The sequence below is a fragment of the Musa acuminata genome, chromosome BXJ1-5 (genome assembly GCF_036884655.1).
Source record: "Musa acuminata AAA Group cultivar baxijiao chromosome BXJ1-5, Cavendish_Baxijiao_AAA, whole genome shotgun sequence".
In the NCBI taxonomy this organism is placed as follows: Eukaryota; Viridiplantae; Streptophyta; class Magnoliopsida; order Zingiberales; family Musaceae; genus Musa; species Musa acuminata.
Genome location: NC_088331.1, coordinates 624,626 through 637,512, shown reverse-complemented (window position 1 = coordinate 637,512; position 12,887 = coordinate 624,626). Strand labels below are relative to the sequence as shown.

General features: G+C 37.7%; 3 protein-coding genes across 4 annotated transcripts; 1 reads left to right on the top strand and 2 right to left on the bottom strand.

The window, feature by feature from the left end:
* Positions 1 to 488: 488 nt before the first annotated feature.
* On the bottom strand, positions 489 to 2,738 carry LOC135672861 (subtilisin-like protease SBT3.9). The gene is made up of 3 exons (XM_065181301.1): positions 2,486 to 2,738; positions 2,239 to 2,336; positions 489 to 782 (listed from the first exon to the last, which is right to left on the bottom strand). Exons 1-3 carry the CDS (start codon positions 2,686 to 2,688, stop codon positions 694 to 696), a joined length of 390 nt encoding a protein of 129 aa, XP_065037373.1. The 5' UTR covers positions 2,689 to 2,738; the 3' UTR covers positions 489 to 693.
* A 700-nt stretch (positions 2,739 to 3,438) lies between these two features.
* Positions 3,439 to 7,260, bottom strand: LOC103983647 (serine/threonine-protein kinase SAPK7). Of its 2 annotated transcripts, none has more exons than XM_009400902.3 (9): positions 7,000 to 7,260; positions 6,821 to 6,895; positions 6,641 to 6,742; positions 6,512 to 6,565; positions 6,347 to 6,439; positions 6,167 to 6,259; positions 4,115 to 4,219; positions 3,942 to 4,040; positions 3,439 to 3,868 (listed from the first exon to the last, which is right to left on the bottom strand). In XM_009400902.3, the coding sequence occupies exons 1-9, from the start codon at positions 7,117 to 7,119 to the stop codon at positions 3,566 to 3,568; spliced, it is 1,044 nt and encodes a 347-aa protein (XP_009399177.2). In that variant the 5' UTR covers positions 7,120 to 7,260; the 3' UTR covers positions 3,439 to 3,565. The 2 variants fall into 2 exon arrangements, with proteins under 2 accessions (XP_009399177.2, XP_065037372.1); XM_065181300.1 differs by having other exon boundaries at positions 6,641 to 6,752; positions 7,000 to 7,034.
* Positions 7,261 to 9,638: 2,378 nt separating this feature from the next.
* On the top strand, positions 9,639 to 12,619 carry LOC135672860 (V-type proton ATPase subunit c1-like). Its single transcript, XM_065181299.1, has 3 exons — positions 9,639 to 9,803; positions 9,917 to 10,202; positions 12,112 to 12,619. Exons 1-3 carry the CDS (start codon positions 9,728 to 9,730, stop codon positions 12,242 to 12,244), a joined length of 495 nt encoding a protein of 164 aa, XP_065037371.1. The 5' UTR covers positions 9,639 to 9,727; the 3' UTR covers positions 12,245 to 12,619.
* The last annotated feature ends 268 nt before the right edge of the window (positions 12,620 to 12,887 follow it).

Here is a 12,887-nt window from a genome sequence, read left to right as displayed (position 1 = left end):
TATGATTGAATGATAGTTGTGTTTTACGAACAGGGCTTGTGTATTGCAGATTATTATTATATTAGTCAAACTCTAGCTTTCTTCTCTTGTTCCTATCTATGGAGGTGTTCCAAGTGTTACGTCATTCTATTAAATCCATGCGGGTGGGTGGACCTCATGTCATGTCATGTCATGTCATGGATCATCAAGCAATTGATGACCGAGATTTCATTTAACCAATTTAGAGAATTTTGAGACCACTTAACATATTTAAAATAAATCTAAAAACTTATGATTTAATGTTATGATCAAACCAAGCTTGACCGACACAGTTTGGGGGAAATTATCCACCGCCATGGTTTGCAGTTTCTGAATTTTTCAATGATCCTTGAGTTCTTTACAAAAACATAACAGATGAGAGATCATATGACAAACTTGTACCGTAAAATTTGGAAATGTGAACACCATGCAAAACACAATTTCGACACACCAATTTTAAACGAGCAGGATTACATAACTCTCGTCAACTGCTTTTTTAGTTTCAGTTCCATATAACTTTGCAATCGAACAAAAGAGAGATTACACAACCAGTATCATACATCAGGAAGACCAACCAGGTTGAGCTATTATTCAGATATCAAGTCATTGCTACATTGTAGATAAACTTCACTTATGGATATCGAACATCCATTATTTATTTCCTGCCATATGAGCTCACAACCCCATGACTCCAGAAGTGCCTCCTCTGGATCCATGGAGGTTGTAGGTCCTACTAGGTACAACCTGAAGGACGCCTGGTTGCCCTGCAAAATCAATTTAATGGGAAAACGAATACATTAAAAGGCTTAGAGAAAATGAAATAATAGATGCATAGGACAACACGACTGTTCAAAAGTTTCCTCACAGTGTAGATCACAGGTTAAGAACAAAAATGCATACTTGATGGCTTAAAAAGCTACTGAATAATAAGAGTTAAAACATAATATAACATAATATTTACCACGATAACTCCCAACCGGACACAACTGCATATTCACATATTCAAAAAAGATAGAAACAGACACCGTATGATGAAACTTGTAGGTTTAACAACATGGTTGGTTTGAACAACCAACCGGCGTATGGAAAACAGAGATGGTCATCAGCACAGATGCAAAGCAATATAAGTAGTCACGACCACTACTATGACATTGTCACACCATCTTACAGATACATGTATCTTATGATTCATTAGGTGATGAAATATGAGCAACATTGGGCATTGAGGTTAAGTGAATCTGCTTATGGCCATTTCCCATTCATTTAGGATGCCTCTTGAAATTTCCTGTTAAATTTGCCCCTGTAGTTCGGGAGACGACTTTATCAGAATTTTGAGTTTCGAGTTACCATTGTGTTATTCAAGTACACACAGCCAGCATGTTTCATCATCTAGAGTTGTGCAAAAGAGACGTCTGTTCCGATAGGACCGGAATCAACTCCCAAGCTTGACATTGTGATTAAAAATAGCCAGTAAAATTAACAAGTGTCTACTGATCGACCTCAAAGAACAAAAGAATGCACAAGGACTCTGGGAAAGTTCAATACTTCAAAGCAGATAGAGATACCAAAAGAATATAGTTGCAGTCGAGGCAATATATAAAAGGTTTGAGGGTCACTTAAAACATGAAACTGGATAGTCAGAAGATACAATTGTTGCCAGCATAAAAAAGAAAAGAAAAATATCAACGCTAATTCCACCCATAATTTACTGGCAAATCGGTTGAAAAATTCATTCTGCCAATTAGGCAATTTTAAGACATTGACCAAGTTGGTATTTCAGATGAAAAAGCAAGTTACACCATGTTTAGGGCATCGTCTGAAGGCCTTAATGAAGAATAATTGAGAACTTCTAATTCAAGCATGTATATAGAGAGGCGTCGTGCTAATTAGAGCCCTAATGACCATGTTTCTATGACTAGATGCCAGCAATGTCCCAAACAAAAGGAATCATCAACAAGACAGTTTTCTTTCACAAAGATATCTTGAAAGATTTTTTTTTTCTACACCAAAAAGCAGAATTAAGATAAAATTCTTCCCTATATAATACACAATCAATTAGTACCAAAAAAATTATTTTAAAAAATAACTAAAAGCAAAGAGGACGAGTATGACAAAAATCAAACTTTTATGTGATTTACCAAAGATCTTGGGTTCTGCAACGCATCAGATCTGCCCAAAATCAATCAGGAAATAAGAAATGACAAAGCAAGAAGAACTCACTTGACAATTGCTCGACCTGCGACTGGGTCAGCTTAGCCGAGAACCCGCTCGTGGCGTGCTTGTAGTGATAGATCACGGCGTCCGTAGCGGCCTCCTCGCTGCAAGAGCAACAAAAATCAGAACGTTACCACAGAATCCAAAACCCTAATCCTCGATGCGAGGACGTGGAGATCAGATCTCCACCACGCAATCCGCAACCCTAGCCCTAGGAAGGAACGCGGATCCAAAAGGAGCGAGATCGGTCGACCTGCCGAGGACAGCGGCGAGGGTTCGGATGTGGAAGGCCTCGGGTTCCTCGGCCTCGGGCTTCTCGACGTAGACGATTTGCACGGTGGCTTCGTCCGGCTTCGTGGTGGCCTCCGCCATTGACGACAGGATCGATCGAGAGAAGAATAAAAGGGAAGAGATGAGGACGGCTGAAATCGACAGTCGAGATGATCCACTGCTCATGGGGCTCGTCGTACGGCCGTCGAGTGGTTTATATAGAAGCGCGCGGGACTCTTTGGGATTCCTTCGTCGCGAAGAAACGAACGAAGGGGGATGGGATGGTATCCAATAATTTTAATAACAATTAAAATCAGGATAAATCTTAAAACTCTGATTTTTTTTTAAAGAATTTATCCTTAAAAATTTTATTATTAAATATTTTTAAAAGGAATAAAATTGGGAATTATTTGTTTTAAAAAACAATGAAACAATATTTTTCTAAGTTAGAATGTCCAAAATTTTAACTAGCAAATTTGAGATCGATATACTTGCAAAAGAGAAAAAATTTTATTCTCCCCTTTTTGATATGTTCTTACGAAATTGAACTCACTCCAAATTTCTTGATCTCCATCTTCCTTGTGCATGTATTTTTTTCCGAGATTCAAACTTAAGCCTATTTTACTTGCATACTTTACTAGTAACACGAATTAATATTCTTTTATTATTCTTAATTATAATATATGAGGAAATTATGTTTCTGGGTATTTTGAAAAAAGGCAAATGATAATCTAACTATCATAAGCAAATAATAGTCTGAATGATGGAATGGATATATATATATATATATAACATTACCTTTTGCGAGAATATATGTATTTTGATATTTCCAACGGTGTTTAAACTTGAATTTACATGTGCTTTTTTTTATATATAGAAAATGTGTGACTAAATCTCAAAGTATACAAATGCTACAACGTCATGACCAAACATAGATTATAAACAGAGACACGAAATAAACTTGAAATCGGTCAACCATAAACACAAGCATCAAAATGGTAGGCAAAATTATTTCAACCCTCATTCTAATTTACATATAATTAAGTGCAAACACCTTTACCTATCAATTGAACCCGAATTCACCGACAGCCTTCACGGTATTATCATACTCATCGTCTTCTTCTTTCTCATCCTTGGCCTCCTCTTCTTCCGACTCATCCTCTGGACACCCCAGGATGGGCCGTGACAACTTCCGATGTGCCCTGGCTTCCGTTAATATGCTCATGATCTCATCAACGCTTTGGGTGGAGTAGGTAGGAGCATTGTTATCCCTCTTGTAGTACAGAGCTTGTGCTGTTTCTGTGAGCTCCCTGGGCAAGTTCTTCAGGAACCAAGGGTGGCTTTTGATTTCCCTTATGGTAAGCCTCTGCATCGAACACCAGTCAATTGCATCATACAGACAGAGAATTGAACAAAGTTTACCAGGCATTATGCACTACCTTCATTGGATTAGCAACAAAGATCCGGGAGATGAGCTGCTTGCAGTCCTGAGATATGTGCACATGGTCTGGTATCTTGTACTGAACTGACATTATTCTCTGTGGCAGTCCAATGTCCAGATAAATCAAAGAATGTCCTTGTGCATTGTAAGTAATACATGATAGAACTTTACCCCAATGGCCTTCCGGAAGTTCTTCGGATCACGTTGGTCTTCAAATGGGTATGCTCCTACTAGCATGACATAGAGAGTTACTCCACATGACCATACATCTGCTTGCTACACCACAGTATTCTAGCACAAAATTAGATCGACGAGTAACTCGATACGCAAGTTTGAAAACAACAGGCAAGCTACTGCAGTCATCAGAGTATACGAAGAATGGCAAGCTTGCTCGTGTGAGATATCATAGCTTTCAATACCTTGTCCAACAGCCAAACTTAGATACAGTAAACCCAAGAAACTAATCACACTTTTAAGCACTATTGGCCTTCCTTACCGGGGGGTTACAGGGTACGAGTCTTCCACCGATCAGAGACAATGTAGAGTGAGGCATCATTAAGCATGTGGACCTAAACATCAGAAATCATCCTGGCATGTACCAAAGAATCAAGAAATGAGGACCAGGGCCAGCCGCAAAAGAACATTCATTGTTTTACTTACCCTTAGAAGCATTGAATGTGCAGACAATCTGATTCAGTACCGATTCTCTCACACATTTGATTCCAAGAAGCACTTAATGTGTATTCGATCTTGTCATTGTTACACTATGCCTTTGTTATCTAGGCAACCATCTCATATCTTCTACATTGAATTGGATCGATAGATCCATTGACACAATAACTTGAAGGAAAAATTGAAGTCAGGATAGATTTGGGCAGAGAATTGAGATGGGACACACCTTCGGCTTTTGCTTATTAGGCCAGAAAATTATGCACGAATCATACCAACATCACTAAATGTGACTCAGCTTGACAGGATGAGGCCGGCTCAAGATATGGCATTTGATTTGAATTATCAAATGTTAAATTAAGTCTATTCTCCTACAGAAAGTGAGGTTCTCCATTTTTGGACATGGTCAAATTAATTCAGGATACCTTGTTTCACTTAGAAACTTCGAGTGAACGAGATTGGTTTTTTTCAAGTTCAAATCTATTTTGCTTACAGCAGGCAACATAAGCAAGATATTGTGATCCGATGGACAAAATCAACAAGTTATAATATTCCAAATTAAATTTGCCTATACTAGACTTTTCTATCATTGGACTTTGTTTTGGACAACTTCAATGGGGCCATATCATAATCCCATTTAACAACTAGAGCAAAATGGAAAAGCAAGCATGAAATGTGGAACTTTTTGATTGAGTCTAACTTGACAAACATTTATTGAAAAGCTTGTAAAGACCTTTTTAGCTTTTGTAATATTATGATGATTTAAAAAATGGTTTTATAAATCTATCTTTGAAAACTTTGAAACAGTGCATTTGTACTAATAAATTTTCCTATAGTAAAATTAATATATCCTCTCTTTAATAACGATCCAAAGAAGTCATCAAACACTTGTAATTGTGATCACAACTTGAGTCAGAAAAATAAAAAAAATATATATCTAAGATAAAATTAATATTGTTTTATCATACCAATCAACGAATGAGTATACACAAGTTTCTAGAATTTATTGGTAAACTTGATTTGGAGAAAGAACTACGAACTATGAAAACATATATATATATATATATATATATATATATATATATATATATATTCTTAAAAGAAAAATTATTTTTTGACAAGGCTAATTCTACTCCGGTGGAGGCTATTTGGTATCTTGAGCTTCGTCTTCCTACAACCTCTAACAAAATTGAGTCCTTGGTCAAAGATAAAAGCTTGAAAGACCATGAATGATGCTTCGAACAAGGACCGTCCAATGTTGCTAGGGGCAATCCACTAATACTGATCAGAGACATCCCATCACCACTTAAATGATCAAGTTCCTAAAGAGGACACGTGCCACCGCACTAGGGACGTGAGCGAGGACCCATTTTCACGAATCTCCATGCGCTTCCCACGGATGGCGGTGGCGACTCACAAGACGCCGTCGTCTTCTTCTTCCCCAATTCAACATAATTAATAGTAATCATAATATGAAAGATATATTATTTGGAAATAATAGGAGCATGCAGGATTGCAGGTGGTATGGTAAGGGAGTGATGAGGAGCGAGTCACCTTTCCGTCGTACTCACGGCGGGAGAGGACCTCCGGGGCGATGTACGCCGGCGTACCCACCGTCGATTTCGGCCTGGAGTGTAGCAGCGACGACTGGGCCGATTGATGGAAGACCGCTCTACGTTAGCATATATTTAAGAAGGGATTGAGCTGTTAGAGAATCGTAGAAAAGGGGAGGACCTTGGAGTAGCCGAAATCGCAGATCTTGAGGCGCGGCGCGGGGCTCCCGTCGAGCAGGGTGTTCTCCAGCTTCAGATCGCGGTGGCAGATTTGCTGAAGAATTTTCGTGGGATTAATCTTAGGTTTCTCGAGGAAAATTAGTGATTTTTTTTGGCTGATTAGTACCCGGAAATGGCAGTAGCTGACCCCGCAGATGAGCTGCTGGAAGAAATACCTCGCCTGCAAGAAGGGAATCGATACGAATCAATGCCCATATCGATCGATTTCTCTCGAATCAAGTAGATCGATTAGGACCTCGTCTTCGCTGAATCTTCCGGCGTCACAGATCCGATCGAAGAGCTCGCCGCCCGCGGCGTACTCCATCACGATCGCCAGATGCGTCGGCGTCAGCACAACCTAAAGAAATCTGATACGGACCGTGACGATAAAGTGGAAAAGGAAGAGAAAATAAATCGATTTGGGGCTTGACCCGACCTCCTTGAAACGAATGATATTGGGATGGCGGAGCGATCGGTGGTTGACGATCTCCCTTGCCACGTTCTCGTCGATCTACCCCCCCCCCCCAAAAAAAAGGGTTCCATTTAGCGAATCAAGCAGAGAAGAGAAGAGGGATCACGAGGTGAGATCGGATCAGATGGGGATGGCTGGCTCACCCGGTAGCCTCTCTCGATGTACTTCATGGCGACGAGTTCCTTGGTCTCCTTGTGGCGCATCAGCTTCGCCACGCCGAAGTTCCCCGACCCAATGTTCCGCACCACCTCGTACTTCTCCATCCTCCCTTTCCTTCCTTCCCCAAGCTCGAGAGATCTCCTCCTCCTCGAGCTTTACGCTACCGACGCAAGCTCACTTGCAGCGGTCGCGCATATAAACCTCTCTCTCTCTCTCTCTCACTCAATCTCTCAACCTCAGCCGTTTTCTCGAGCAAGGGGGCAGAAACAAGATAAAATTAATTGATTTTTAGATGTTTTACGTGTTTACCAATCGGTTTCCTCGTGGGGCATGGTATTGGGTCCCACGTGGAATCTCAATGAAAAGGCAGGTGACTGGAGGGTGCGAATTTCCAGGTAGAAAAAGCATACTAGAAAAGAACTGACGGCTAAGGTTTATTCTCGGTCATTGGTTCCGGACCGGAGCCACGGAACGGCGTGGACAAGTGGGCTCGGGCGGACGGTTGTGCGTCAGCCAACTCAGAAAACCGGGTCCCGCCTCCACGTTTGCCGCGTGAGCTGACGTCATTAGCGCGGTTCGTCCAGGAGGTGGGCCAGACGAACCGTGGAGTGGGGCGCAATGGTCGACGGTACGTGACACGTGAGCCTCACATTGCATGCTTGTAGGGCGCGCATCTCAATATACAATTTGTTCGATTTGATATCGATTTGAATTTTTTTTTATGCAACCTTTTCTCAAACGAAAGCAGAATGTTATTCAAGTCATGTTGAATCAAATTTATAGACAATATTAAAATTATATTTTTTTTAAAAATAAATAAATAAATTTTAGCATATCGATATTTTTTCATAAGGAGATACAAATCATAATAGGAACCTATCATGATACAGTTGTCATGTATCATTCAAGGCTTCATGAACATATACAAAGATTAAAGGTAGAAAAATATAAATTTTCTTCTTGTTTGTTAGAAAGATAATTATAAGTTTTCCTCTTTCCAATAAAAAGACAACCTTAGATTTCCTTCCCTTCCTTTATAACGAAGTATATTATAATTTTTATTTTCCTCCTTCATAATATAAAACTATATCCTGAATAGAAAAATAAGAAAGACTTTCTCATATCTCATTATTAACTTGAGTATTAAAGGGATCGTGTCTTGAGTAAATATGAAGAAATGCACAAAAAGTCAAGATATAAGTGATTACCATAAGTCCCGATCTCGAGATGACCATAACAAAGAAAAAAATGACTAACCCGATGAATAATATGAGACGAAGAAGAAATAATTGACCATAATTGTCTTACCCGAAGTTCAAATCGACTTCCTTGTATATAACTAAAATCAAAATATTTTTATAAATAAAGAATAAAAGATTCTTGAAAGACTCTCAACCGATAATTATCCTACAAAAGAGGTGAAATAAATATAAGTATTGTCGTATTCACTATTATGACAACACAAAGGAAGGCCCGAAGAAGAAAAATAACGTATTCTTATAGTTTGAGAATCAACCAATCAAAATTTACATCTTTTGGAGTTTTATTTCAAGAGGGTAAAATAGGACTCAATTCAACACGAATAATCTATTAAAGTTTATAGTCATACACCATGAACCATAGGAACTTATATGTGTGTGTGTGAAAACCCTCACGGATATATATGTATGTATATATATATATATATATATATATATGTATATATATATATATGTATGTATATATGTATATATATATATATATGTATACATATATATGTATATATATGTATACATTTATATATGTATATATACATATATATATATCCGTGAGGGTTTTCACACACACACATAAGTTCCTAGTCATAGTTCATGGTGCATGGCTGAAAGCTTTGATAGATTATTTGTGTTGGATTCGGTTCTATTTTATTATATATATATATATATATATATATAATCCTAATTTATAAAATTCTGAAATTTATTATTAACTAAAAATATTTCTCACATTGACCCAAACAACAATTGTAATAAAACAGCTGCATAAAAATAATGGTAATAAATTAAAGGGTGATTTTCCAAAAATATCTATATATTTAATATTTTTCAATCGTTATCCCTCATTTTATTTTTCATAAACAGTGCCCCTAATTTGAAAAAAGCCTAAATACCCATCAAAAATATTTTCGTGAATTTTTTTATCTATTTTTATCAGTTTTAAATTATTTATGGTGTTTTCATTAGCATTGTTTATAATATTTTTAATAGAATTTACACTTTTTTTATTGAGATATTGTAAATATTATAAATATAATCAGAAAAATACGATAAGTAACATTATATTAATTTTTTTGAATTAGAAATATTGTTTGAAAAAAATAAAAGAAAAAGGTATCGATTGAAAAATACATAAAACATTTATATTTTGTAGGAGACTTTTAATTTGAGTCGTTAGATAGGAATAAATCTGACAAATTCCATTCAACTATCTGCAATATTTATATTACATCAACACAGAAAGCCAATATTAAATGACGAAAGAACCCATGACAAAGTTTGTAAGTATATGATAATATCGTAATTATGTGTCACACTAAGGGTATTGTATTAACAATAACACCCTATGTCTGATCCAGTGGAATGCTCCTGTCATCCGTTTCCGATCCGTCGCTCTCCGCTTCTTCTTCCTTCCCTCCTCGAAGAGCAATTAGGGTTCCTCAAAATCCCCGCAAGGATGTCGACCTTCAGTGGCGACGAAACCGCTCCCTTCTTCGGATTCCTCGGCGCCGCGGCGGCCCTCGTTTTCTCCTGTAATTTCTCGCAATTTTAATCCCTTTTTGGATTTTGATCTCATCGTCGGGCTTGCTTCACCATCGAGAGTAATTTTGTTGAATGGTTTTTTGTTGGCTTTCGTGCGCTGCAGGCATGGGGGCGGCGTACGGGACGGCGAAGAGCGGCGTCGGGGTGGCGTCGATGGGCGTGATGCGGCCGGAACTCGTGATGAAATCGATCGTGCCCGTCGTCATGGCTGGAGTGCTTGGGATCTATGGTCTCATCATCGCTGTTATCATAAGCACCGGGATCAACCCTAAGGCCAAGTCGTATTACCTCTTCGATGGGTACGCGCACCTCTCGTCCGGCCTGGCGTGTGGCCTTGCAGGACTCTCGGCGGGGATGGCGATCGGGATCGTTGGCGATGCTGGAGTCAGGTATCTCTTTCGCTTTCCTATTCTGCCTCTCCAGATCTGAGAGCAGTTACATTCGTTGTGTGTTAATTTTTGCTTACTTGAGCATTTATTTCTTATGTGTATGTCTCTGGGAAATGATTGCTATCATTAATTAGGTGTGTCCGGTGCTGCCTCTATTATGTTGCACAACGTGATAATTTACATATCAATGATGTCTCTATTTTGTTGCATATCGTGATAATTTAGTGGGCTAATTACATATTACCATATGTAGTTAGATCTTTTTAGTATCCCGATCTCTAAATTTAAAAAATTTATGTTAGAATCCATATAGTTATGAAAGTGAAACATCCTACTCCATTTACCCTAACGTCATCGGTTTTACCGACGAAAGCACGAATACGATGGACAAAAAGATAATTTTAATGTCTCAATTATGTTTCGATGGTGACGGACGGGCTACGCTATTGAGGGTCGTAGGTGGCTGTTGTGGATAAGGAGGGAGAGTGGTGATGAGATTGAAACAAAACAAGATTGAAAGTCCTATAAGATTTCATAACCATGGGGAAAAGAATCAAATTAAATTTCAAAGAGCATGTTGTTTGCGGGAAAATTGTTTCTAGCATTCATTAATTTTTGGCTGAATCACAGAAAGCATACAAATGTGCAGTAGTATAGCTTTCATCTAGCGGGACCTTCATGTTGCGTCTCAAGAAGATGACATTATTACCAAATCATTGATATTGATATTCTGTGAATAGTTTTATTTTTGTGATAGATTTAAATAAGAACAAATACAAATGTCTTGTATTGGGTGCTACATCTATACAATTACAGTATGTTGTTTATGTAATTTCAAAACTTTTAATGCAAATTACAGTCTTGATAAAATAACCAATAAACATATTGCTTGCTTATGCACCTATTTTTTGTAGACTTAAAAATGCTTAAACTTGTTATACAAATCTTCATTTCTAACTTGTAAAAAAAACTTGTACAAACAAAGTCAATAACAGTATCCATAATAGAAATTTTTTACTGAAACTAATCAGTGTTGGCAGAAACCACCGGAACTAGACTAGAACAACCAAAATTTTCATGAAATAAATAAGGAAATATTGGACAAATTCTGTTATTTTCTTTGAACTCCTACCCCCAATATGTTAGCTCCTTTGGTTAGATGATAAACAACTGTCTATCCTATAATAGCGATTCCAGTAGATCACATTTCTCTGTCAAGTTTGACTTCCTCTTTTGTTTTTCTACCACGGGGCTGCCTATATGCTACTTTGTACAACTAGGCTGTTTCTTTTTAATCAGTGGCAGTACATCCCGACAATGACTTTGGCTCCTAATTCTAGCAAAAGTAACACTAGACTGAATTCTAAAACCGAATCAGACCTGATCTATTTTCTGCTCATCACAAAATTGCACTGAGCAACATCAGACTTAAACCTGAAGTACACTTAAAACATATATCGGATTGATCTAATGACCCAGGCCTGATCCAAGCAATATCGGGTCTAAACGTGAAGTAGACTTAAAGTACAACTCAAATAACTGTTAACTGAACATGGTTGCACATTTTGGTCTGAGTATAAACACTCTGTGCACCTCAAAGAAAAGAAGATATATGTATACAATAATGTGATGGATGCTAGTTGCTTAACATTCATAGAAAGCTGGCATTTATGTGTCTGTAGTTATTTGATCCACTTGGATGTGTTTTTCCTGTTATTAATGTGGCTGCAGTTTCGACTGATCTTTTTCTGGGTATACATAATACCAAAGCATTCCTGCTGTGTGATGCGGAGCTTTTATGATCTATTAAGTAATTTACATACAAAGATCATTCTGATGGATCTTTAAATAGTCTAATAATAATATATTTAAACTGAACTTGTTTTGCCATTTAACTACATTGTTGCAGAGCCAACGCACAACAGCCAAAACTGTTTGTAGGAATGATTCTGATTCTCATCTTTGCGGAAGCTCTTGCCCTCTATGGTCTCATTGTTGGCATCATCCTTTCCTCTCGTGCTGGTCAGTCCCGAGCAGACTAAGGAGTAGCTGGCACCATGTTACCTGTGCTCCCTCTATATTTTTCATGGAAAATGATAACATAAATTGGTCAACTTTTGTGGTTATAATGTGATCTAATACAGGACTTCCACAGATAAGAGTCACATTGCTAGACTCATACTACATTTCAATAATTTCCCACTGTAATCTTCTTGTACTGCTGAGTTATGGACAACTGCGGGTACTCTATTTCCATTTCGGAGGGAACTAACTACAAACTTTGTGGATTTAGATTGTTACTTTGTGTAGCCTGGTCAGATGAATCAGGTTTGATCTTGTTCTGAAGTAATGTATTTTATGTTCAACTCCTTTGGATTACATCTGTTTGGTTTCCAATAAAGTGGTTCTCTGATCTATTTTGGGTGAATTAAAAAAATAGCTCCTGTAATTTAAGTGAAATATAATAAATTATGCAAAGGGAGATGATGAATGTTGATGATGATTCTATTAAATCCTGTTGAGTACATCTGTTTGGTTTCCAGTCAAAGCTCGCACGTTGTGGTTCTTAGATTTATTTTGGGCGTATCAAAAGAATGTAAAATTTAGCAAGTGAAATGTAATAGACTATGTTCGATTTTGTTAATGTTGAGCCTAATTCTGTTAAAACATTGAATTTATCATGAT

Excerpts from the sequence above, each read along its gene's own strand:
- LOC135672860 (XM_065181299.1), top strand. The coding sequence starts at position 9,728 with ATGTCGACCTTCAGTGGCGACGAAACCGCTCCCTTCTTCGGATTCCTC. Across the intron at positions 9,804-9,916 it reads GGCGGCCCTCGTTTTCTCCT|GCATGGGGGCGGCGTACGGG; the intron begins GTAATTTCTCGC and ends CGTGCGCTGCAG. Across the intron at positions 10,203-12,111 it reads GTTGGCGATGCTGGAGTCAG|AGCCAACGCACAACAGCCAA; the intron begins GTATCTCTTTCG and ends ACATTGTTGCAG.
- LOC103983647 (XM_009400902.3), bottom strand. The coding sequence starts at position 7,119 with ATGGAGAAGTACGAGGTGGTGCGGAACATTGGGTCGGGGAACTTCGGC. Across the intron at positions 6,440-6,511 it reads TCAGCTACTGCCATTTCCGG|CAAATCTGCCACCGCGATCT; the intron begins GTACTAATCAGC and ends AAAATTCTTCAG. Across the intron at positions 4,220-6,166 it reads GCCGTGAGTACGACGGAAAG|CAAGCAGATGTATGGTCATG; the intron begins GTGACTCGCTCC and ends ACTGTGGTGTAG.
- LOC135672861 (XM_065181301.1), bottom strand. The coding sequence starts at position 2,688 with ATGAGCAGTGGATCATCTCGACTGTCGATTTCAGCCGTCCTCATCTCT. Across the intron at positions 2,337-2,485 it reads CTCGCCGCTGTCCTCGGCAG|CGAGGAGGCCGCTACGGACG; the intron begins GTCGACCGATCT and ends TTGCTCTTGCAG. Across the intron at positions 783-2,238 it reads GCAGGTCGAGCAATTGTCAA|GGCAACCAGGCGTCCTTCAG; the intron begins GTGAGTTCTTCT and ends TTGATTTTGCAG.